Source organism: Trichosurus vulpecula, chromosome 2 (genome assembly GCF_011100635.1).
Source record: "Trichosurus vulpecula isolate mTriVul1 chromosome 2, mTriVul1.pri, whole genome shotgun sequence".
In the NCBI taxonomy this organism is placed as follows: Eukaryota; Metazoa; Chordata; class Mammalia; order Diprotodontia; family Phalangeridae; genus Trichosurus; species Trichosurus vulpecula.
Window position 1 is genome coordinate 122,169,695 of NC_050574.1, and position 26,935 is coordinate 122,196,629.

Sequence of the window (26,935 nt, forward strand, 5' to 3'; positions counted from 1 at the left end):
CTTGACTTTTTGTTTTGCCATTGGACTTCTATGACTGTGAAGGAGACAATGAGGCTGATGACTTTGCACGGCTATGCCTCACTTAAATCCAATTCATGCACAAATCTAGACATCACTCTCATAAAGTCATTGGTCCTCTTCTAGAACAAAAGACAAATAGCCAGTGACTTGTGGGAAAATGAGTCAAAGTACAGTCAATGCTGGACAAGGTGGCCAGGGAGGCTGAGTCATTAGGAGGGAGCTAAGTTTCACTGAGCACAAAAAGATAATAGGAGTGAAAAAAGAAAAGATCTAAGATGAAAAATATTTAAGATTAAGATTTGCTATCCATAAAGCAGACATTAAAGAGGGAAGATTGCAAGGGGCATTTAGATTTAGAGACGGATGTTGTGGGGGGGGGTGATTTCATAAGGATAGGAATATGGGAGTGGCCAATAAGGGACAAAAATGGAGTCAGAATAATGGAATCTGGAAACTCAGAATCACTGGGATGGAGAAGACATGACAGGGTATATTCATACCTTTAATCACTGATTAAATTTATTTATTTAATTAAAATGATCTTAATCTTTGAGGAATAAGTTCAGGCATGTTGTGGATTTTGTGTTTCCAATTATCTGTGTGGAGTTTATGCACCTATATGTATCAACACAAAGGTTGCTATATTATGGGAATGTGTTATGATTTGTATCAGCCTATTTATAGTGACCACTGTCAGCATGACTTACTATTTTTTCCATTCATTCATTCATCCATCTATTTAAAAAGCATTTACTAAATGCCTGTTATATTCAAGGTGCAATGTCAAGTTCTTTGATGACAGGGACTGTTTAATTTTTTATCTTTGTATCCCCAGTGCCTAGTACAGTCCATATCACTCAATAAATGCTTGCTGGTTGATTGATTCATACAAAATAAAATATGACACGATCCGTACTGTGGACACCTATATTTTATTATCTGGGTGGGGTATGACATGCCCAGAGAAGTATAATATAAGGTAGAGAGGGATAGGAGCACAGGAGAAGTCAGACAGAGGTCTCTAGAGTAAATCTGAGGAGGAAGAGTAAAATTTTCCATGTCCGTTATCATCTTCATCACGCTCAGAATTGTAGATTCATGGATTCTCACAACTAGAAGCTACCTTGGAGGTCACCTAAACAAAGATCTCTATCATATACCTGATGGTGGGCCATTCAGGCTGTGCTGGAAGGTCTCCAGTGAATGGGAATGCACTACCTTAAAGTCCTGTTCCCAGCTCATAACCAGCAACACAATCACGGAATTACAAATTTAGATTTTGAAGGGACCTAAGAGATTATAAAATTCAACACCCTCATTTGACTAAAGGAAGAACTTGAAACCCAGAGAAGTTGATTTACTTCCAAGGTTACACAGGTACTGAATGGTTTTAGAAACTGTATTTAAACCTAGGTCATCTGGCTCCAAATATAGCTATCTTTCCACTGCCCCACACTACCACCATCGTCACCAGTAGAAGGGCAGCATGGTGGAGTAGAAAGAATGCTGGTCTTGGAATCAGACAACCTGAGTTCAAATCTTGGTTCTGCCACTTATTACTTATATTACCTTAGTGAAGTCACTTCCCCTCCCTGTGCCCTTGTTTTCTAATTTGTCAGATGAGAGGGTTGGACTATCATTGGTGTTAAATTCATGGCCCAGGGGTAGCAATTGGCCAAAAAAATCTCCTGAAGGCATGGGAACCAGATTAAAATGTAATTGGGAAATGTTTAACAAAAGAAGTGAAAATGCAATATAACATAGATAATGTTAATTTGTGGTTTTCTAAGTCAATATACAGCCTGCAGGGATCAATTTTTATTTGAGTTTGACAGCACTGGATGAGATAACTCACAACTTCCTTTCCAGCTCTGTATCTACGATCCACCACTACCATCAACAAAATCTTCATCAACCATCTCACTCACATGACATTGCCATAGGTTAACCATCATAATAATCAACATAAGGAAACACTTCTCAGAAGCCAGATCAATCCCACCATAAAATGGGCTGCCTTAATAGAGATCAAGCACCCTATATTGGAAGTGTTCATTGGAGGTGGATCACCTCCCTGTCAGAGAAGCCGTATAGGTGATTGTCATTATCATAATCAAAATAATCACTGTTATTCTCTTCATTGCTGTATGTGCTAATATGCCACGTAGACATATTATCACTATCATATATACATTGTGTGTGTGTGTGTGTGTGTGTGTGTGTGTGTAAGAATCAGTGGCATAGTGCATTGACAATAGAGAGAGCTGGCCTTGGCGCTAGGAAGACCTGGGTTAGAAGTCCTTCCTCAGGTGTATGACCCTTGGGTAAGTCTCTTAACCTTTCAGTGTTCCCAGGCAGCTCTCTGAGATTATAAATTGCTGAACAGGTGCTATTGAAGGGAGTTTCTTCACATGGAGTTCCCTATACCAAGGAGATTACAAATATAGGACAGGAAAAAAAATCTATGAGGTATATTATAGGTACGTACATATGTATGTATGTGTGTATGATACATATTGTTGTTCAGTAATTTTTCAGTCATGTCTAACTCTCTGTGACCCCATTTGGGGTTTTCTTGGAAAAAATACTGGAGTGGTTTGTTACTTCCTTCTCTATCTCATTTTACAGATGAGGAAACTGAGGCAAACAGAGTTAAGTGACTTGTCCAGGATGACACAGCTAGTAAGTGTCTGAGGGTGGATTTGAACTAAGGACTCTTCCTGACTCCAAGCCCAGCACTCTGTGTACTGTGCCACCTAGCTGCCCCATATAACATACATACATACATATATATACACACACAGACACACAAACATATAACCACATATATCTGCCTACATACCTATATGTCATGCATATCCATATATATGCCTATATACCCACACATATAAATCACAGATTTTTAAAAATATATATACATATACCCACACATATACAGGATGACTTATGAATGTCTCATGAGCAGAATGATAGTCTCAGAGCTAGAAGGTATCTAATCATCATCTCATCCAACTCCTTTCCCAGTGTAATGCAGGAATCCCCTATATAGCCTCTCTGGCAGGGAAGTGAACACCTCCTATGGTAGAGTGTTTAATCCCTACTCACTTTTAAAAAGTATTTCATTTTTTCCAATTTCATGCACCTTGAGGAGCAGAGTTGGTAAAGGCTTGAGAGAGGCATGATCCTTGGTCTCCTGCTGTCTGGCCTTGAGAGATAAGACATGAGGTAGTCTGAGAAAAATCAAGGTGTACCTCCTCTATGTGCTTTATCATTCATTCCCTGGAATTGTGGTTGGTCTCTCAAAGTTGTTTGTCTTTACAATGTTATCATTGATGTGAAAATTGTTTTCCTGGTTCTACTCATTTCATTTTGTATCAGTTCATACAATCTTCCCAACTTCCTCTGAAAATATACCTTTGTCATTTCTTAGGGCACAATAATATTCCAACACATTCATATATCATCATATTTTCAGCCACTGTCCAGACGATGGGCACCCCTTTTATTTCCGGTTCCTTGGTAAAATAAATATAAATAATTTTGTGCCTATGAGTCCTTTTTTTGTCTTTAATGCTTTTGGGATATAGACCAAGTTTTTGAGTTCCAAATCATTTAAACTAATATGCCATTTTCACTGTATTCTCATTCAAGGAAATTTTTTAATTAATTTCATTGTTTGTGAATCACTGTTGAGTCAATGCCTATATTTTTCAAAAAATTAACTTAGTTGATTCTTAACTCAGTAAGGTTCTTTTAAAATTCACTTCTATGTTTTTCATGTCCTTACCTCAGCCATTCTCAGTACTGGGATGGGTTCCATCCACCATATTGCTGGTGATCAGCCCTTCTATTCAAATAGTGCTCTGCAGATTACAAGGTCTTTCATTTCCATTATGTTATTGGATGATTACAACAGCCTTTGGAAGGAGGAAGGGAAGGAGAAAAGGATAAAAGAGAGGAATGATTCTGCCCATTTTACAGAGGATAAGTGATTTGCCTAGTCAGGAAATAAAGGTAGAACTAGAACCAGAAAGCTGGTTTTTAGACTTGGTCTCTCTTTGATCAGCTTACCTCAAAAAGTAGGCTAAGTGAGGTAAGAGTAAAAAACATTGTGCTAGTGGTGGTGGTAATGTGTGGTGGGGTTTGGACCCAGGTGTGCTGGTAAATGTTTCACGACTCTCTGGGGAAAAAAAACTTTATACAGGACACACTTTTAAGCTTAAACTTCATTATTAACACTCTCTCCATCACTTCATTAAGCCTAGATGATCACCAACACAGTAAATCAAGCCCTCATTTTGTACCTTTGCTGATTTCCAAGGTGTAACTGTTCACATCAAAAACTTAACAACTGACTTTTACTAGGTAATTTCAGTTGGCTCTGGCAAATCCATAGGAGTGGGGTATGGTGGTGAGTCAAGTGGAAAGAACCCTTGAATGAGAATCAGGAGACCCAGATCTAGTCCTTGCTCTGGGACTGACTCCTCACAACACCTTGGACAAGTCACTTCCCAGAGAATCTAGGAGCTGAAAGAGATCTCACAAGTCCTCTAGTCCAACTCCAAACTGATTAGTAATCTCCTTTGCACCATCCTTGGCAAGCCATCATCCAACCTTTGTTTAAAGCCATTCTGCCCACCCCATCCCCTACTACACACAGCATGGGGACCCACTACTTCCCAAGGCAACTGTTCGACTAACTCTAATTGTTCTGGTTGCTTCAAACAGAACTGTGCAACTTCAATCCATTACTCACAGTTCTGTCTTCTGGGGCCAAGAAGAATAGTCTAGCCCATTTTTACATGAAAGCTATAAGCTTATATACTCAAAGAAAGCTATCCATTAGGCTAACTCTGCTTCTCCAGGCTAAACATCTCCAGTTCTTCCAGACAGCCCTCCTATTATGGGATTGATGGTCCCCTCATCATACTGGTCCCTTTTCCCTGAAGATGCTTTAGTTTGTCAGTGCTCTTGCTAAACTGTGGCCCAGAACTGAACATGATCTCCTGACTTATTTTCTCTGGGCCTCAGTTTCCTCAGCTGTAAAATAGTTGGGAGGAAAGTGTTTCATAAGCCTGAAAGCATTATATAAAAATATGTCATTAATGAAATAGATTAGGTTGGGGGGTTTTCCATGAATTTGTATTTTTTAAAAATTGATAATACAGAATTGGTTTCTTCTGTAATCATTTGTATTTTATTGTGCATATTTGAAAAATGTTATTCTGAGAAGGCATCTAGGGGCTTCTCCAGCCTGCCAAAGATTCTCATGATGCACAAAAAGGTTAAGAATTCCTGGGTTGGATGATCTCTAAGGTTTATCCCAGATGTGAATGAATGTAGACCTAATGACACTTATCAGTTGGGCAGGCCAGGTTAAGCTAGCTTCTAATCAAGTCTCTAATCAGGCCAGGTAGGTGTCCTGGAATAGGAAGCTCTCAGGAGACACCACAGTAGGGTCATCTTTAGGAAGGAGAGAGAAGAACTTTGGGTTGGAGAGTTAGCAGGCTGGGAAGGTTGTTCAGGAAGAGGCAAGAGGTAGAGAGGGGAGCATGGCTGAATGGATCCCCTGGGTGAAGGAGTATGAAGCTCAAAAGGAAGGCTTCTGCTTTTTCTGCTGCAGGACAGAACTATGGTCCCTGCCTTCACAGGGAACTTCTAGTCTCAGATAACTTTTAGGTGGATCTTTTCTCAGAGTGGTTGCTGAATAAATGTTATTTATTGTAATGCCTGCTGACTTATCGACTAGGTACTAGATTCATTGGACAATAAGCTCCGTGAGGGTAGGACTTGTATCTTATTTTAAGTTTGTTTCTACCTCAATTCTTTGGCCAGTTAGGCAGCATTGGGCCTGGAGTCAGGCAGACATGAGTTCCAATCTAGCCTCAGACACTCACTAGCTGCATGGCCCTGGGCAAGCTGCTTAACCACTGTCTGCCTTAATTTCCTCAACTTCAAAACAGTGCTAATAATAGGACCTACCTCGAAGGGCTAGTGTGAGGATCAAATGAGATGATATTTGTAAAGAGTTTAACACAGTGCTTGACACAGGCTAGGTTCATAATAGATACTTGTTTCTTCCTACTATATGCAAGACCCTGAGTGCAGAACTTTGCTTATTGTTGGCACCATATCTCTTTGTTGAACTTCATTCATTCATCCATTTGACGACCATTTCTGTTTTGCTTACTAGAATCATAGAGAAGCAGTGAGAGAAAATGGATGGAGAGCTGGTCTTGGATTCAGGAAGACCTGGGTTCGAGTCCTGTTCCTGACAGACTGGCTGTCTGACCAGGGCAAGTCACTTAACCAAACCACTAAATGACGTATAATGAGTGATTAATAAATGCTTGTTCAGCAACTCACTGATTTCACTTTTTAGTGGTCAAGACTCTCTAAAGAGAGTCTGTACCGACAGAAAGAACTTCCTGACTGAGAGTTCTCTACATGAGTGAAATCACGGGTCTTGATTGAAAACAAATCCCAGAATTGTAGAAGAGGATGGTCTGAGAAGTATCCAGCCAGCCTTCATTTGAAGACCTCCTTTGCAGGGGAGCTCACTACCCACTCAGAAAGCTCATTTCATTTTTGGACAGCTTTAGTTATTAGGAAGCTTTTTTTTTCCTACATCAAGCCAAAAACTGACTCTGAAATTTCCCTTAATTGCTTCTATTTCTTCTCTCTGGGGCCAAGCAGAATAAATTTAATCTTTCTTCAATGCCAGTTCTTCAGATACATTCCCCTAAGTATTTTCTTCTCCTGATTAAACATTCCTAGTTTCTTAAATTGACTTTTTTCTGAATATTTTCAAGTCCCTTGAACAAACAAATTTCAACAAACATTTATTAAGCACCTACTGTGTGCAGGAAGTAGAGGGAAGCATTTATTTGTTTGTTTATTTTGGGGGTGAGATACAGATTTAGAAGTGACATAGTCTGTGACTTCATAGAGTTCACAGTCCAGTAGGGGCATAGTAGTGCAATAATTGAATGCAGAATAGAATATAATGAGAGCATGAGAAAGAGTCATATGTGAGGTCCAACTGGGAAAATGATTGTCTATGACCAGAAAGATCAGGGAAGGTTTCTTGCAGGAGGCACCATTTGAGCTGAGCTTTGAGAGCTAGTTGGTTTCAAGTATTTGGCTCAATGTCCCTCCCTGGATCCAACCTCCAGCCTAAAGCCGGTGCTATGAGGCAGAGACCCAGACAATATCCATCCTGCTGACTTCTGTTGCTGAGAGTGAAAGAGGATAGGGATTTATTTCAGGTGTTAACTCTGTGGAAGACCAGGAGGGGCCAAGCATCTAACCTTCAACAGATCCTGGAGAGATTTCGGGGTGGGGGGGTACGGCATGAACTTGGATAGGAAAAAAGATTATATTCACTAACCTCACGCTGGAATTTTGTGTTTTTTTCAATTGTGAATATAGGCTACAAACATGTAGGGTCTCCCTACACTTCCCCAGACTGCCAGGGGATCCCATGACACAGAAAAGGTTAAGAATCCCTCTAGATTCTAGTGAGTGGTTTGTATGAAGAAAGGACTGGAGACAATACCATAGGAGGATAGGTTGGGAGACCTAGGGATTTCCCATTTGGGAGGGACCATAGTAGGCAAGGTGTATCATGTGGAAAAGATGTAAAAACATGCACAGGATTTAAAGGGAATTTATATTTTTAAATCATTGTATTATACTACTAAATCAAAAAAGAAAAGTTAATAATAATGATAGTAACTGCTAAGATTTGTATAGGGCTTTAAGGTTTGCCAAGCGCTGTACATAGATTATTTCATTTGACTTTTTCTGTTTTTCTCCAGAAGAAAGAACCAGGAAGATTGTGAGGAAGTTGTGAAATGCCAGATTTTGGCTTGATTCAAGGAAAAACTTCCTCACATTAGAGCTATCTGAAAGTGGAGTGGGCAGCCCCAGGAGATAGTGGGTCCCTCTTCACTGGAGGTCTCCAAGTAGAGGCTGGATAGCCATGATCATTTTGTTTGGACTAGGAGGCCTTTACAACTCTGCAATGTCCAACACTCTCACTAAGGAACCAGCTGAAGATGTTTGGGTCCCATCAAAATCAGTGGAGTTGTATTCTTGGGGCTAATCATTTCAGGAGATAAGAGACAGTGGCTGGGGGCTGGTTGGGTCCCTGTATTATAAGAAAGCAGCCCAATCTAGTGGTCCAGCTTGAGGTTTGCATCTCCGTGGTTAGATGTTCTTCTCATGAAGACATCCAAACACCAACTCCAGAGATGCCTCCTTCCTCCTGTCACCAGTACGGTGTGCCCTCATAGAGAAGGCCTTGTGCTCTGAGCAAAGCAGAATTGAAACATCTCAAAAGAAACATGAGATATGCAGATTTAAAGAATCCACCCCAAATGTTCACACGGACTATTTGTGCCCAACCTGTGATAGAGTATTCTGATCAGCCACAGTTAGACACACTGTAACTTGACTCTAGCATAGTGATGTCATTTTTGGTCCTCTTCGAGAACGAAGGACCACAACTAACCATTTCTGTCTACTCATTGCAGGTCAAACACAGAAAGAGAATTTGCAGTTTCCTTTGTTGATAGGTCTGGGTGGATCTTAGTTTAGTGGTTAAAGCTCAGAATAAGGAAGGTTGAAGCCTCAACATATGATCCAGGCCAGGGCACATTCTGGCACTAGGGTGACATTTGAGTCTGAGAAGATGTCATGGGTCAGTTATAGGTTAGGGATCTGTCTGGGGCCAAGGTCAAGACTCAGTTTGGGGCTAAGGTCAAGGCTCAATCTGTTTAGACTGAGGGTTTAGAATTCATTCAGAGTTTGGGGTTAGGACCTACATCCTGTGGACCTGTTCTCTAGACTCTCCCAAGCCCTGGCTCCTTGTCTTCCTTCAACAAGGTAGCTTTAAGGAATCAAAAACAGAGCCCTGTAATTACTGGGCTTCCCTGTAGAAGGTCAAAAAGTGAAGTTTATCAATGATGGGACTTCCTATAACAGTGACTCCCCATCTTCACTCTCATGCCACTCTGTATCTGCATCCTGCTCTGAAGATCCCAGCTATAGTTCTCATAACCTTCCCACTTCCTTTACTCATCTTTCTGCAGGAAATTATTTCTGTGCTGGAAGAGGCAATTGAGATGCACTCTCTCCCCCCAACTTTTGTATAAGGCAGCTTTGGGAGACAGGGACCCTAGGACTTTGTGTTGTGGACTTTTTTCTTTTTTAAATTAAATTTTATTTATTTCAAACTGCAATACAAAAACTTAAATAAACAATAAGAAAAGAAATATATTATAAATTTAAATATTAAAAATATAAATAAATACAAAATAAGAAAAGAAAAAAAAGCATTCCCATGTGCACAGCAGGACTTAAGAGAGGATTCAAAATATACAGCAATGAATTTCCATTTCAAGAAAGACTATATAATGAATACTTCATGTTGTTTTCAGAGCTGTCCATCTTTTCTTTGCTCCCTTCTAAGATTTCTTGCGTTCTCTTCTGTGTACTTTTTACATTGTTCTTTTTTGTTGTGGACTTTCTTGAGGTCTGAATGAGGGTTGAGGTGAGGTCATTAGAATCATAGCCTCAGGTTAATAAGCTTTACCTGATCACAGGCTGAACTCTGACCTCAACCCCAATCTGAGACCTGACCCTAGCCAAGTGGGACCAGGCCAGAATTAATGGATAGCTCAGCGCAAACCCATTCCCAGTATTGGAAAATTCAATTAGTGTTTACCGAATGTTCAGCCATGTGCTTCCTATCTCAGGACTAAATGACTGCAACGAGGGGACACATTTGTCTGTTATCTTCAGACATATGAGATTGGACTAGATCTTCTGAAATGCCTTGAAGCTCTGAAATTCTATGTTTCTGTGATTGCCCATATTATCTTTACTTGGGAATAGATAGGAATAGAATACAGGGAAACCAACTGCCTGTGACAAAAATATCTCTCTGGGTCCCAGTCTCCCCTCTGTGAAATGAAGCAGTTGGACTAGATCACTTCTGAGGTCCTTCCTAGTTCTGTCATTCTGTGTTCCAAGGGCCCTCCCAACTCTGACATTCTATGTTCTAAGGGCCCTTCCAGTTCTGACATTCTGTGTTCTAAGGATCCTCCCAGCTCTGATTATCTGGGTTTTAAGGGCCCTCCCAGTTCTGACATTCTATGTTCTAAGGGTCTTCCCAGCTCAGACATTCTGTGTTCCAAGGGCCCTTCTAGTTCTGACATTCTATGTTCTAAGGGTCTTCCCAGCTCAGACATTCTGTGTTCCAAGGGCCCTCCCAGTTCTGACATTCTATGTTTCAAAGTCTCTTCCTTAGAGATCTTAGAAAGGTAGCATGGCGTAGTAGATGGAGTGTTAGCTTTGGACGTGAGAAGACCTGAGTTCTAGTCCCATCTCTGATTCATACTTATTGTGTGACCTTAAGCTAGTCACTTAACCTCTTAGTCCTCTAGACAACTTTAAGAATATGAGTTGCAGCTGTGAGTTGCTTCAGCAGATGGTGTTTCTTACACCAGTGAAATTCCTGATCTAGTCCCTACCCTAGATAACTCTTCCAGTTCTGATACTACATGTTCCCAAACCCCTGCCAGCTCTGACATTTTGTTCTGAGATCTCTTCCAGCACTGACATTCTATTTGTCCCAGAGACCTTCTGGTCTTCACATTCTGTTTTCTATGCCCAAGATCCCTTTCCATCCCTTGCATTCCTCCCAGGAAATTTCCCTTTTGCTGAGGGGAAGTCACTGTAGGTCCCATTCTTGGGCCAAAGCCCCCACTCTCCATTTGCGGGAGTCAGAATCATGCCAGTGATTTGTTGGTCCAGGTGCTGGGATGTGAAGGACCCAGCACTGCTTATATAGGGAAATTAATGGTGCCAATCACTCTTCCCTGAGGATGGGAAAGGTCGTGCCTATAAATTATGACTTTAAGTGCATCAGCCACCCTACACATTAATAAAAAAGGATTGAGGCTTATGGAATCATAGAGCTGGGAGAGACCTTAGAGAACGAAGACATCTGTAACTCCTGTTGTTACAGTTTTAAGCTTTACTAATCGTTGTCCTTATCCCAGCCCCATGAGGTGAGTAGGGCTTTATTATCATTCTCATTTATTTAATTGAGGGTATTGAATTTCAGAAAGGGGAAGAGACTTGTCTAGGGCCACATAGCTGGTTAATGACAGAGACCGGATCTGAACCCGGGTCTCCAGGTTCAAAGTACTGTGCTCTTTCCACTAAACCATGGTGCAGAAAGTACATGGAACATACAATGAGATGGGAGGGATTTTAGGGACCATTTAGTCCAATCCCCTCATTTTGTTATAAGAGATTTAAAGAGTGGAAATGACTTTCCCTCTAAACTCTTCGGTATAATTACTTCTTGGTTCCCTCTTTTGTCTTCCCTTCTGGGCCCAACACAACCTTTTATAATCTTGTCTTTTCCCTCAGAATAGACACAGGAACTACATGAACATAAACATAAAACACTTCTTATACAAATAAAGTCAGATCTAAATAATTGGAGCGATATTTATTATTCATGGGTAGGTAAAGCCAGTATATTAAAAAAACAACAATTTTACCTAACTAATCTATTTATTCAATGCCATCCCAATTAAATTACTAAAAATTGTTTTACTGAGTCAGAAAAATAATAATAAAGTTCATTTGGAAGAACAAAAGGTCAGGAACTTTAAAGAAACCAGGGGGAAAAAAGATATAAATACAGGAGATTAAGTAGTATCATACCTTAAACAATATTATTAGGTGAGAGCATTGTTGAAGTGTAAAGTGGATAATTTCAATTATTTTAAATTAAAAATTTCTTGTATAAATAAAACCAATGTAACCAAGAATAGAAAGAATGCAGAAAACTGGGGGAAAAAATTTTAATTGATAATCTCTTGGATACGATGTGATTATGTTGAAATATTGCTTTGCTGTAGGAAATGATGACTTAGATTTAGATAGATAGGTTGATTTAGAAAAACATGGAAAGACTTGGGCATATGAAGGAAGATGCTGCCCACCTCCAGAGAAATATATAAGAAGTGGAAATATGCATAGTATGGTCTTATGTATATGTGTACGAGTGTATATGTAAATATGTGTGTATGTTTATAGATATCAATATGTATATATACACGTGTATATATCCAAGTTAAATTGTAGCCTTCTGGGGGGAGGGGGAGAAAGAGGGGGAAAATAAAGTAAAAAGTGCATAGCAGAGAACAAAAGAAAACCTACCAGGAAGCAAAGAAAAGCTGGGTAGCTTTGAAAAGAAGGTATAGTATTTATTACTTAAGTTTTCTTGAAATGGATATTTATTGTTTTATATTGAATCCTCTCAGGTTCTGCTGTGCACATGGCAATGTTCCTTTTTTTTCTTTTCTCATTTTGTATTTAAGTTTAAAAAGAATGAAAAATTGACAACAACAAAAAGAACGTAAACTTCCGGAAGGCAGGCACTATCTTTCTTCTTGCTCCTATATGTATTTCTCAGCACTTGACACAGTGCCTGGCACATAAGAAGCACTTAGTAATTGCTTGTGGACTGGCAGCTGACAATACAAACAGATAAATAATGCTGGAGAAGAGGGTGCCCCCAAAGCATCCACGAGCTGATAGGCACAGGGCAGATATCACAGGATGGCTTATCCTCTCCTTCCAATGCAAATTCAAGACTTACCTCTTCCATGAAGCCTTCTATAAGTAATCCCTTCTAGCTCTGAGGAAGTCATATTGGATGGCCTCTGAAGTTTCTAAGATCTATGATTTTTTGATTTTATGGATTTTTCCCCCAGAAGCAAAACAGATTTTTAAAAAATCAGGACAGCAGTGGAAGAGGAAGGGGCAAGGTTGAGGAAGTCTCATGATGGAGGAATGTTGGCACATGTTGGGCAGGCCTTTGCATAAGGTGACAGTCTGTCTTACTCCAAGAGGGGTCCTGGGAGTTAGTCTATTGGGAATCACAACCCTTGCCATATGGGAGTCTTTGTTCTGAGGGTAAAGATGGGACACATGCACATATAGATCATAAATAGGATGATATCCTAACAGGCATTAACACCAGCCGATGAAAGCGAGATGAATGCTTGGCTATTGGACCAGAGTTGTCTTCCCTAGCCTGGTTAGATCCTATGAGGATTCCTAGGAGGTGTATACACATAGAGCTAGGATCATGAAATATCAGAGCTCAGAGGGTCCCTAGAATGAGAGCATAGACTGTTAGAACTAGAAGGGACTTTGGAACACAGAATGATAGAGTTGGAAGAAAATGTGGACTATATTTAATTGAGTTCTTTTCTTTTAGAGATGAGGAAACTGAAGTGTAAATCAGGAGAGGAGCTTCCCTTACTTGAAGAGTTGGTGTTAGAGCCGCAAGCAAGGTCCAACTCTCTTCCAGTCCAGGATTCTTTCCAAACCACTAGGCTGTGATGCCTTTCTATCACCTCTCTCTGGGTGTATCTTAGTCTCAGTATGCTGAAAGTTTTCCAGATATGGCTAAATCACAGAGGAGCTGCTAAAGGAAGGGAGATTTGAACTGGGTCTTTGTGGTTGGGCTGGGCTCCTAGCTATGTGGATGGCCACCTGAGAAGAGTAGCATTGTGTCAAACCTAGACCCAGGACCAGTGGACCAGCTTTCTGTGACCCTCACTAGATATCCTAGAGAAGGAACCAGGAATAGCTAGACCTGGACATTCCAGGCTGAACCTAGACCCAGACTTGGCTGATGAGAGGGGAAGGACCACTGTACCCTTCTCTGCTCCCCACCCCCACTGTCTCATTTCCTTCTATCAGTCACGCCAAGATGAGAAGTTCTAGGTCCAGGCCAGCTTCCTCTGCAACATCCCTTAGAGACTGAATTTCCATTTGTCTGTCTCTACTATTACTCCTGTGATTTCTCCTGTTTCTGACCTGAGGGGCTCATCTTCTGGTGTCATATCTTTATCACTTAAATATTATCCATCAAGTTTTCTCGGTAAAGACGCTGGAATGGTTTGCCATTTCCTTCTCCAGTGAATCACCTTTTGTCAGAACTCTCCACTATGACTTGTCTCTTAGGTAACTCTTCGTGGCATTTCGTTGAGCTACTCAAGTTCTTCTGCCACAACAAGGCAGTGATCCAGGAGGAGATACATATGTATGTGTGTGTATGTATGTACATATGTATATGTGTATATGTCTCCAGTTATCCAGCCCCAGTCTCTCTCCCTCAGTCTCACATCACCAGTTGCCTTTTGGACATTCAAACTATGTCTCGTAGTTAAAATTGTATGTCTTAGAGATATAAATCTTAGAGATATAAATCATTATTGCACTCTGCCCAATCTTTCCCTATTCTAAAATTTCTTATTTCTGTAGAAGTTACCAGATCCTTCCAGTGTCCCAGGCTTGTGATTTCAGCATTATTCTAGTCTCCTTATTTTCTCTTACACCATATATACAAGTAGTTGCCGAATCTTGGCATCCCTGCCTTCACAACATCTCTAAACCTCACTCCCATGGCTCCCATCTTAGATGGTGTCCTCATCACTTCTCAACTAGATTATAGCAACAGCCTCCTAACTGACCTCCTGCCTCAAGTTTCTCCCTGTACCAGTCTATCCTACATACAGATGCCAAAGGAATTTTCCTTAATGGTATATCTGACCATGATTCCCCTACTCAATAAACTCCATTAGCTTCCTATAGGATAAAATATAAACTCCTCTATTTGGTTTTTGAAGCCCTATAAAGCCTGATTCCAATTTACCTTTCCAGCTTCATTGGGCATACTTCTCCTCCACTTTGGGATCCAGCCAAACAGCCTTTTTTTCTGTTCCTCGTATTCAACACACCATTTCCCTCTCTCCATATATTTACACTAGCTGTCCTACATGCCTAGGATGTATTCCCACCCCCTCCCCCGCCATGCTTTGTAGAGTCCCTCTTTTCCTTTAAGATGTAGCTCATTTTCCGAATGAAGCCTTTTATGATTCCCCCAACTGCCAGGTTGTCACAGTGAATAGAGCTCTGGGTTTGGAATTAGAAAGACTCATTTTCATGAGTTCAAATCCAACCTCAGACAGTTACCAGCTACGTGACCCTGGGCATGTCATTTAACTCTGTTTGCCTCAGTTCCTCATCTGTAAAATGAGTTGGAGAAGGAAATCTTTGCCAAGAAAACCCCAAATGGGGTCACAAAAAGTCAGACATGACTGAAAATCAACTGAAAAACAACAGCTTCCTAGTGCCATCCCTCCTGGATGTCTTTGTATCTCTTTTTATTCATTCATCTGTTTTGGCCAGAAACCCTGAGGGCCTTCTCCTCCCACATAATTTTTTTTTCTTTTTAAAAAGGCCATTATCTGCCTCATTTCTTAGTGAGCCTTAATCACTGAGAATAGGGGCTGCCTCAGTCAAACTGAGGTTGATTAAAGACCTTAGCTTGAAAAGGCCAAGGTTCCCCATTGCATCCTGGGCCATCTCCAGGTATCCTGATCTATATTTGGCCACCGGACCCTAATGGCTCCAGAGAAGAAAGTGAGGCTGGTGACTTTGCCCAGCCCTCCCTCACTTAAATCCAATTCACTTGAATGTCATGACCTCACCTCCCTGATCAGCGTCATCAGCAGCAGCAGCAGCAGGATTTTATAGGTATACTACATATAATTGTATAAATACTTCTATCTCCCATTAGAATATAAGTTCCTCGTGGGTAGGGATTGGTTTTTTTTTGATGTAGATGCAGCATGTGGAATAGTGCTTGACACACAGTAAGTGCTTAATAAATATTGATTGGTTGATTAATTAAGGAGAATTCTGTCTCCTGGCTTCAAGATGCTGCAGACACCAACCACTCCATTCCTCCTGTCTTTTAAATCGTGGATCAAAACCTGTGTCCTCCAAGGACCCTTCCCTAGTTGACCTCAACCAGTTAGTATCTATTTGGCCACTATATCCACAGTGGATTCTGGCTCCCTGAGCAGAGATGAGCCATAATTAAGAGATTACTTCTATTTACAGGCTTGCCAAGACTGAATCATGGGATAGCAGCGGGTTGAGATTTCAGGGCTCAGGGAACATGGAGTCTAGGCTGCTCTGGGTGATGCCTCATAGATCAATAAAATGAAATTGCCTTCCTTGATATGGAAGAGAGATTGATGAGCCAAAGGGAAGAGGAGGGGGAAGATTCAGCGTTCCTTAAACACACACACACACACACACACACACACACACACACACACATACACACAAACCCGCAACTCCTATATTTATGTCACTGTGGCTGCATCTGGACTCTTCTTCTTACTGTCTGTTTCCCTAATGTGCCTCATCTGAGGGGGAGACAATATTTGACTTCAGGGACGCCCATCTTTGATAGAGAGAATGCAGTCCTGGCCCTCAGCAATCCCATCACCCAAGGAGACAAGGCTCTGCCCTCTGGGAGCCCCTGGTCTGAATGGGCAGGTCCAGCCCTCAGAAAACTCTCATTTTGACGAGGGGGATGGGGAAGGATAGGGAGGAGAATATGTTCCCATGGTAACAGATGTTGCACACTGACCTCAGCAGAGAAGGATGGAGCACTGATGAGGCTTAGGGCTGCTAGGCTAGGGTGAAAAAGTACCAGATCCAAGGTCTGTAAATGACTTTAACTCTTACTGGCCAATTTTCAGCAGCTGGAATGGGCCTGTGTATATGTTGGTGTGGGTGTGTATGTGAGAATATGGATGTGTGTGTATGGGTATGCATCAGTGTGAATACATGGATGTGTATGTATAGGGGCATGTGAGGCCATATGGATATGTATGGGCTGTGTATCTGTGTGTATATGTGTGTTTGGTATGTGTGTGTGTGTGGGGGGTGTATATATGGGTGTGTGGTGTGTGTGTAGAGGCTGCCTTGCTTTCTGAGGAGTTTATGTGAATGGAAATACCAACCCTAGTCCTAGCACTGCTGAAGGTGCACAACAACAGCAGAGACCCAGAAAGAGGAGAGTCAAGGTCACCTTGGGGCATCATTTGGGTGAATAATAACTTTTTTGGGGACCAGACTTATAATTTCATTTGTCTAGGGCACTCCCAATGAGGAAGTTCCTTTGCCAATGCAGAGTAGCATCTGGTCCACCATCTATAGCCTGAGAGTGATCTTGGAAACTGATTCAATGAACATTGTTAGGATTCCAAGTCTACCCCACTAATGTCGATATAATGCTTTATGTCTCAGTTTCCCTATCTGTAAAATGAACACAAAATTCATATGATTACCTACCTCAGAGGAAATGTTAACAAAGTCCCGCACTATTAGGAGCATCATTGCTGTTAATAGTAATAAATACTACGGACTGAGCCAGACTTGGTCGGGGTGCTACTTCTCCAGCTGCTGTGAAGGTAAGAGCTGGATTGGGAGACAGAAGATTTAAGTTTCAGTCTTTGTTTTCACTGATATATCTGTTGATAGTCAACAAACATTTATTATGTGCCTGCTGTGCACCAGGCGCTGGGTTAAGCACCAGGAATATCAATCCAAAACAAAAAAGGAACTTACGGTCTAATGGGGGAAAGGTAATGGAGAGGGACCTTGGACTCATGTTTTCCCCTTTCATATCCTCAGTTTCTCTATCTCTAAAATGAGGGAATTGAACTTGGTGACTTTTAAGAGCCTTTTAGCCCTGATACTGCATGCTTCTATAATTTCCATGTTGGCATGGGGATTAAAATGATCCAAACTACAATAAGAGAGACTGAGGCAGAGTTCTGAGCCGATGGCACTTTATTAAAAAGTCCATGGTCCCCAGTGGACCTCAGATTTTTGTCATGAGCTGAGATGCTCCCTCCTTCCAGGGCCCAATATTTATAGGGCTAGATATCTAGACATTCTTGAGCAGCTATATGAAATACAAAATAATTCTGTTGGTTGACGTATGATGCACAGGCTAAAATAAGCAAACAATAGATCAGCGGGGTCACAGTCTGGGCAATAGAGGGAATATCTCCAGAGACTAGGTGGTCACAAGATGCATGAGCTTCTCCTTAGGTTGGGTTGGAGCTATACATACACTCCAAGAACATGTCAGGGGAACTTTCCATATCATGCCACCACCTGTGCTTGGTTTGGTCGTGGAACATGAGAAAAACAGGATGAAGATATCTTTGTCAGCATTCTTATGGTTGCACGAGTGAGCTCCACAGCTGGTAAACAACTAATGAACATTACATTAAAGTTTGAGGCCTATTACAGGGCCCTTCTATTAGAAACTATATTCCTATGTGACTTATATAAAGTACGGATTAATATATTCCTTATTCTTGTTCAAATACGCAAAAGAGGCATGGCAAAATAGAGAATCTTACTGGTTGATAGACCTTCTTCTTGAAGGCCAAAAATGACATATTGGGGGTGGGGGTGGGGGGGGTTGTCACAGATTGGGTGAAACATGGGGCATCTACACTGACTAAGTGGTCATAAGATGGTCACCTGCTCATGCTGGACAAGAGAGAATGGTCCAGCAGTACAAAAATAAATTGGGGGACTTTCCATGTAGTTAAGTCACCTCCATCACACTGGGCTTGGTCATCATGACAAGTAAAAACAAGGGTGGAGGGCCTCTAGTTAACTTCTTAGGATGAAGCAAGTTAACAATTCATACCTCACAGCTCTGGGACTTAATACATAGGCCTTATAATCACTACCCCTATATGAATGACTGATGGAACAGAGTAGGGATCCTCAATGAATCATTAGTCCTCATTAGTCTGAAAGGGAGGGTCTTTGACTAGAAATCTGGTCCCATTTATTTCTTTCAATGGCTTCTTACTGCCTCTAGGATAAAATACAAACTCAGCTTGGCATTCATAACTCCCCACAACTCTCCAACTCTCCACAAATCCCCCCCTCCCCGCCACCTTTCCATTCTTTTTTTTCTATGGTAATAACCCTTAAAAACCCTACCTTCCAGTGAAATGGAACTACCAGTTATTCCCCAAACATCATACTTTGTCTTATGCCTTTATGAATTTGTAAGACCATCCCCCATAACTGCAATGCACTTCCTCTTCATTTTCATCTTGGATGATCTCTAGCTTCCTTCAAGGCTTAACTAAGGTGCAGCCTCCACTGTTAAGCTTTCTCGGATTCCCCCGTCTCTCAGTGCTCTTCCCAGCCTCCATTTTTCTTATACTATAATTATTTGTGAATATGTTTTATCCTCCTGGGAGAACATAAACTCCTTGAAGGCAAGGGGCTGTTTTGTTTTTGTATTTCCAGGACCTAGCAGAGTGCTTACACATGTAGGTACCTAACATTCAATGAGTTGAATAAACTATAAGGTTTTGTGATTCTAGAACAAAAAATCATTAGGTTGATACATTGGGAGAATGCCATAATCACATAGAAATTCACTGGATTTCAGTGAAGTATTCTAAAATTTTATTGTAATCTTGTAGATAAGATGGAGATGGGGTTGAATGATAGTATGACTTTGGAACTAGTTCAGTGACTAGACTCAAAGAGTAGCCATTAATGGGCTGATGTCAACTTGGAGGGAAAACCTTAGTTTTCCCAGGGTTCCAGGGATCTACCTTTGGCCCCTTCAACACTTTAAATTTATATAAAGAGCTGGATCAAAATAGAGATGGTAGGTTTAACAAATCTCCAGGTGATACTAAGATTAGAAATAGTTAATATGTTAGAAGATGGAGTTAGAATCTAAAAAGATTTTGACAGCCTGGAACATTGAGCTTAGCCTAACAGGGTGAAGTTTAATGGGGATAAATGTAAAGTCCTATTCTTGGATTAAAAAAATAAATAGTATAAATATGGAAATGGAGATATTAAAATTTTTTTAGTTTTCAGTGGATTGCATGCTCAATATAAATCAACAATGTGAAATGTGAAATGGTGACAAACTGGATCTTAGCCATCTAGACAATTGTGTTCATTTCAGGATACCATGTTTTCAGAAAGACTGACATCCAGAGAGAATTCAGAGAAGTGTGGACAGTTTCGAGAAAGGATTAGAGACCATAGCATAGGAAGCTGGATTGTGAAACTAGGTGTATTTATTCTAGAGAAGAAAAGATTTCTTTTTGGTCCCAGGAAAAAGAACAAGGGAGCAGACTTGAGCTCAGCTGAAGGAAGAAAATTGTAACAAGATTCTCCCACAATAAAAATGGCTTCCAAGGTAGGTGGTGAATTTCCGATCAGTGGAGGCAACCAACGCTATTGATTCCCCTCCATTTCTGAGGAGGTTTGGTAATGCATAATTCCAGATTTATAAATCTAGCATTGACCTCGCCCAATGGGAATTATAGTATCCATTCTCCTGTATCTCTGGAGCCTTTGACTTAAGTTACCTTGCACTTGTGTGGTTTTCACCTCCAATCATAGAATCTTAGAACTGGAGAGGAAATCAGGTGGCTTCTATCCCAACCCCTTACTTAAGCAACAACCTTTTATTTTGTTTACAAGCCTATTTCACTTTGGGACAGCAAGTATGAATGAGTCACAGAATCATGCCATCTCAGAACTGGAAAGGATTTCAGAGAACATGGAATCCAACCTATACCCTGAGCAGCAATCCTCTCTGCTCTGATGTCCCTGGTCGTACATCTTCCTCTTCAAGATCTCTGGTGTATGCAAAGTTATACATGGTAGTTATATGAGATTCCAAGCCGTCTTGGGGAGGGAGGGGGGAAGGAGGGGAGAAAATCTGGAACTCAAAATTATGTAGAACCGTGTGTGGTAAACTAAAAATAAATAAATAAATGTAATATAAAAAAATAAAATAAAAAAGTGTTCATTAGGCTTTACTTGGAAGATAAAGTAAGTGATGACACACGTATGACCTATATCTGATTGCTTTCTCCTCAGGGAGCGGGGAGAAGAGGAAGGGAAGGATAGAATTTCGAACTCAAAACTTAAAAAAAAAACAAATGTGAAAAATTGTTATAACATGTAATTAGGGGAAGATAAAATATATAAAAAGAATATAATGTAAAACTTGGTATTATGAATGAAAGAATGAATGAAAAAAAAGTAATTAAATCAGTTAATGCTTCATCAAAAAAAAAGATCTCTAGTGTAGAGAACTCACTGTTTTCTGAGGGAGCTCATTCCACTTGTGGGTAGCAGTGAGTCAAATCTTCATTATCTGTGTTAGTTGGAGAGAGCAGTGCCTCTAATCATTAAAAGGAACCAATCATTGCAATATTGAAGACAACTCAAAATTTTTCTTGACTGAGACATGAGGTACATGCCTTTGTATTTTCACTCTACTCAGTCAAATGGTTCCAACACCTGCCCATCCATTTGATGTTTCCATTGTGTCTATATGAGGCTTAGTTTAATGCTTCGCTGAAATGCAGTTAAACAATGTCATTGGCATTTCTAAGTGAAGTTACTCTGGGATGGCCTGGTCTTAGTGAATTTACCCTGAGTCTTAGTGATCACTGTTCCCCTTTCAGAATGCTCATAAAGTATTCATTCCAGATTTTCCCCGGGAATCAAAATTAAGTTTCTAGCCTTATAGTTTGAAAAACCCATATTCTTTCCTTATTTTGAAAAGTAGGACATTGGCCCAACTTTAGTCACAACACTACTTTTTATTTATATCTGTGACATTCTCTCAATCAACTTAATTCTATATCCTAGAATCACCAAACCCTATAATTCTGGAATCAAGGGCCATAGATTCTACCAGAGTAGGGCTGATTTTGCAAGAAATCTCTTTGCCTTTCCTCTTGGTTAATGAATTGATGGGAGAGTGAAGAGGCTGGAGAAGACGGGAGGCAACTAGTCTGGGATTTAACATTAATGGTCTACTCAGTCCCCCCTCACTTGAAATCTCTCTTTCATGGAAAATAGAATGTTAGCATTAGGAAGGACCCTAGAGATCCTCTCATTTTTAAGATCCTGATGCATTAAAATTTAAAGAGTGCTTTTGTGGTAAGTGTGAATATTGTTACAGGTGAGAAAAATGAGGCTCAATGAGGGGAAGTGACTTAGCCAAGATCACATAGCTAATGAGTATTGGGGCAGGACTGGAACCCCATGTTCTCTGATTTCCAAGTCCAATGTTCTGCCACACCAGTAGCAATGGAGCATGGGCTGTTTTGTTGTTGTCCAATCGTGTCTGATTCTTTACAAATCCATTTGTGGTTTTCTTGGCAAAGATACTGGAGTGGTTTGCCCTTTTCTTTTCCAGCTTGTTTTACAGTTGAGGAAACTGAGGCAAAAAGGGTTAAGTGACTTGCCCAGGGTCACATAACTAGTAAGTGTCTGAGTCCAGATTTGAACTCAGGAAGATGAATCTTCCTGACTTCAGACCCAGCTCTATCCACCTAGCTGCTTAATGAAATCCTATAACTTGCCTCTGACATTCCACAACTTCTGCTTCTCATAAAGTCTTTCTCTGTATCCCACCTTACTTCATCCTTTGCACTGTAGCACAATCCTAACTTATTGCTCTAAGTCTTTGGGAGAACGGCACATAAGGTCATTGTCCTATTGCATAAGTCCCATCTCTGCCACTTATTTGAGTTGTTTCTGTCCCCTCTCTGAGCTTCAATTGCCTCTGAAATCAAGAGTATGGATTCAACAGTCTCTAAGGTACCTTCTAGTTCCGACATCTTATGACTTCATCCTTAGTCCACTGAATAGCTGTGTGACTTTGGACAAGTGTTTTCCCTTCTTGTGGTTTCAGTTTACCTATTTATAAAAGGAAGAGATTCAATTATATCTCTAAGGCCCCTTCCACCTCTTTATACTTGGTGACTTTTCATTCTCTTTCTGAACATGTGTGTGTGTGTGTGGCTCACTCCCACTCCTGGTCTGACTTATCCACCCCGGGGTCCCCCCCAAGATCGGGTGAAGAATGACACAGGCACTTCCAGGGGGAAACTGGAGGGTCCAGAAATTATTGCAAGCTTTATAGAAAATTGACCATTCAAGAGACCGAACAGATAAAAGGGGGGGGGTCGGGTCTCAAGGGCTGGGGATGGGGCAGCTCCCTTTTCTACAGTGTGGACATAGTCTGTTGTCACAGCCTGACCTATGGAAGGGGGGAAGTCCCAGGGAGAGGGGATTCCAGGATTAGGCAGTACCCCTCCCCACAATGGGTGTGCTTTGAGATCATGCAAGTGGCTGACAGACAGACCCCAGATTTTTAAACAGGTTCACTGGGGCCAATGAGGAGGGAGCAGGGGAGTTTGTGCCTGAGAAAAGAGGGGAAACTTGTCAGATTCACCAAGGTCCCCTAGAGGAGGGAGGAGTTTGAGGAGGTGAGAATCCTTGGAGGAGGTGAGAAAGAGGAGGGGACTGATCCAAGTTTGTTTAGTAGGCAGGTAGGAGTGGGGAAGGGGTGGTTAAGGAGGAGATGGACTGGAAGAGGAAGAGGTAGAAAAAGGAAAAAGAGGAGAGAGGAGCAGAGAAGGGGAAAGGAGGGTCAAGAAAAGTTTGGCTTAGATAAGCTCTAAGACCCTTTCTAGCTTTAACATTCTATTTTCCATGAAAAGGAGGAAAGAGATTTCAAGTGAGGGTGAAGTGAGAGGAAAAAATAGGAAGAGAAGAAGAAAGGAGGAAAGAGAGAAGAGAGGGAGAAATGCTGGAAGGGGTGTATTGGGAGTACAGAAAGAAGAGGAATAAGGAGAGTGGAGAGAATAAGCATTTATATATTGCCTACTGTGTACTAAGGGCTCTACAAAAATCTCATTTGATGAGAAGGGAGGAGAATAGGGTGGGTAAAGAAGAGGGAAATAGGTGGAATGGGGTGGAGGCACCAGTTTTAGCAGCAATGGGCCCTGAGAGCAGTCCAGCTGTCTGTTCAGGGAGAGCGTTCAAACTCCTCTATTTCTGCAAAGCCTTAAGATGAGATTTCTCCTCACCTTTTCCTCCCTCCCAATTAGTATCCTAATGACTTCTCCCTAGCCTAAAACCAAAGAAGGAGAAAGAAGGTGTGGGGGCGGAAGGTGACAGGAATTAAGAAAGGGAGCAGGGGTGAAAAAAGGAAAAGAGAAGACGGAAGAAAAGAAAGGAGAAGGGCTAGGAAGAGGAAGAATATAAGGACGAAGAAGAGGAAGAAGAGGAGGAGGGGAGAAAGCATAAGAAGAGGAGGAAGAGCGTGGTATACTGGAGGCTGCGTCCTAACTTCCCCAGGCCTGGGGGATATCTTAAGGGGGTGGCTAGTAAGGGGCAATAGTAAGTTCCTAAAACTTGAGAGAGGGCCCAAGACTGGGGTTTGGGGGAGGAGCAAAAAGTCGAGAAATAGGTGGGGACTAAATAACAGGTTTGCCAGGTGGAACAAAGTGCCTAAATTTTGACAGGCGGGATTAAGAGCCAAGGATTAGTTGAGGCGGGGGTGAGGGTGGGGTGTAGGGGTTGGGGACTAAATGCTCAAGATGGGAAAGGATGGATAGGGGCGAAGAGCCAAAGGTTGGGTGCTGAGAGGGGCTAAGTTCCCCCCTTCTTCCTAGCGGACTAATCTGTCTGACCGAGAGCGCCGCGCTCAGAGGGTGCCCGACGAGCTGGCAGTGCCAGACCTCCGGGGGTCGGCGTCCTGTTCGTAACGGTAATGGTAGCCCTCCATCTGGTCCCGGCACGCCTCGCGCAGGTTGCGCGTCCAGCGCTTGATGCCGCGCCGGTTCAGGTAGAGGACCATAAGGAAGACTACACCGATGAGCGCCAGAACGATGCCGAAGAAGACGTAGGACGCTTCCAACTCCTCCCCAGTACCCGTCTGCCCTTTCTCATCCCTTCCCTCTGTCCCCTCCTCCTCTTTCCCTTCCGCCCCCTCCTCCTCTTTTTCACTTCTTTTCCCTTCCTCATCCCCCTCCTCCTTTTCTTGGGGACCTTGGGAGCAGCTTAGCTTTGACTCGTTCAAGGCCAGTAAAGAAACACCTTGGAGCGCCTGGGGCGCGGCGCAGCGCAGACTGCGCGCGTCAGGCACCTGCCAGGGGTGCTTGTGGAGTAGGGTCACAAGCGCCCGCGCCCCACAGTCACAGAGCAGCGGGTTTTTTGCTAGGCACACGCGCAGCCCTCTAGAGCCCGGAGCCGTCGGGGTCGTCGGGCTCCCCGGGGTCTCCCCTCCCAACGCGCGCAGTTCAACCGGCGCCAGCCCGGTCAGCGCGTTGCTTTGCGCGTCCAGCAGCTCTAGTTGCGCCAGCTCCAGGGCGGAGGGCGGCAGGTGGGTCAGCTCATTGGCTTGCAGCTCGAGTCGGCGCAGGGTGGCCAGGCCGCGGAGGGCGGCGTCCAGCTGCTCGCCAAGCCCGAGAGCGGCGGCATTGAGCCTGAGGACACTCAGCGCGGGCAGCAGACGGAAGGCAGCGGCCCCCAGGACGCCCAACGGGTTGTGGCTGAGGTCCAGGGAGGCCAGGCGGGGCAGGCCCCAGAAGGCGCGGTCCTCCACCACCTGGATGTTGTCTTGGTTGAGCTGTAAGGATGTGAGGTTGACCAGGCGTACTGCCCAGCCCCCGCCACCGCTGCTATTGCCTTCGGCCGTGGGCAGCTCCTCCCCGGCGAAGGCGGCGGCACGCAAGACCGTCAGGTTGGAGCCCACGATGCTGAGGTTGTGCGCGTCGGCGGGCAGGTCGCGAGGCAGTTCCTGTAGGACGATGTGGCTGCAGCGTATAGTCTCCCGGCTCCCAAAACAGTAGCACTGGAAGGGGCACGGAGCGGCCGGCGTGCTCAGCAGGAGCAGAAGCAGCAGGAGCAGGAGCAGCGGCGGTGGTGCGAGCAGCAGCGGCGGGAGCCCAGGCGGGGGCGGCGGCGGCGGAGGAGGACCCAAGACTCCTGGCAGCCCCGAGCCCCGGGCGGCGGCCGGAGCCCTGGGCGGCGGAGGGCACGGGACCATAGCTTCTGCCTCCACATCCAGGCCCCCCCGGGAAGGAAGCTTGGACTGCGTGGGGTGGGGGGAGAGTATAAAGGTCGCGGTTCCTCTCAGAAAGTGAGTTGGGTCAAGAAGGGAGGAGCCCAGCTGGGCTGGGCTGGCTTGTTTCTCTGCAGCTGGAAGCCTCAGTTGCCCCTTCAGGGAAGTGGGTGGGGAGGGATGGTTAGGCTGCGGACTGGAGATCGGTTCTCCGAAAAGATGTGAAGCACGCCTCAGCTCTCTCTCTACCCCAAACCGCGCCAGGACAGCCCCGGTGTGGGGAGGACTTTACTACTGGACCACTCTGCCCTCCCTCTTCTCCCTCCTCCCGGGCATCGAGGACACGCCTTCTTCTTCCGGAGGTCCCAGGCGGGCGGGGGAGTCGAGGAGGCGGCCCAGACTCTGGACTCTCTAGAGTTCTCCATTTTCCCCGCCCCTCTTCCCTCTCTTTATTCCCTTCACTTCTCTCCCCCCAACCCAGTACTGTGGCTCCATCACATCAGTGGAATTGGTCTCCTCCACCCTTCAAGCATTTTCTTCTGTTCCTTTAAATTTTCCTGCCCTCTTCCAACTGTGGGGACAGTAGGGAGTCTGGGAGCCCCCAAGATAGAAGGTTCTTCCAGGGTGAGTTCGAGGTTAGGGATTTAAGTGACCCTACCCCTTCCGTACCTCCAGCCAAGAACTGACCCCCGAACTAGGGGAGGTTCCAGCAGGGGAGAGGAGAGCAAATTTGTAGTTACCCTTCTGATATCAGCTTTGAGCCTTTTTCTTGAGGTTCTAATTGGGGTGGGGATAAATGAGGGTTCTGACATTCCTTTTAACCCTACAATTTTGTGTTAGCCCTGGTTCTGCTCCAACTTACATATACCTTGAACAAGTCATTTCTCAATCCATCCGAAAGATGAAAAGTTTAAACTAGAAGACTCTTTGGTACCCCTTCTGGTTCTGATGGTCTGAATTTGTCTCTCAGGTATCTATCTCCCTGCCCAGCTCACATCTCTCCTCTGGGAAGCATTTCTTGACCATCTCCACAGACCACACCGATCTCTCCCAGCGCTCACTGTCCCCACTTAT

At 43.1% G+C, this 26,935-nt stretch overlaps 1 protein-coding gene across 1 annotated transcript; it reads right to left on the reverse strand.

Moving 5' to 3' along the window:
• Positions 1-24,502: 24,502 nt before the first annotated feature.
• On the reverse strand, positions 24,503-25,846 carry TPBGL (trophoblast glycoprotein like). Its single transcript, XM_036743235.1, has one exon. The coding sequence runs from the start codon at positions 25,844-25,846 to the stop codon at positions 24,503-24,505; it is 1,344 nt and encodes a 447-aa protein (XP_036599130.1).
• Between the last annotated feature and the right edge of the window lie 1,089 nt (positions 25,847-26,935).

Coding starts and splice junctions, on each gene's coding strand:
- TPBGL (XM_036743235.1), bottom strand. CDS start 25,846: ATGGTCCCGTGCCCTCCGCCGCCCAGGGCTCCGGCCGCCGCCCGGGGC.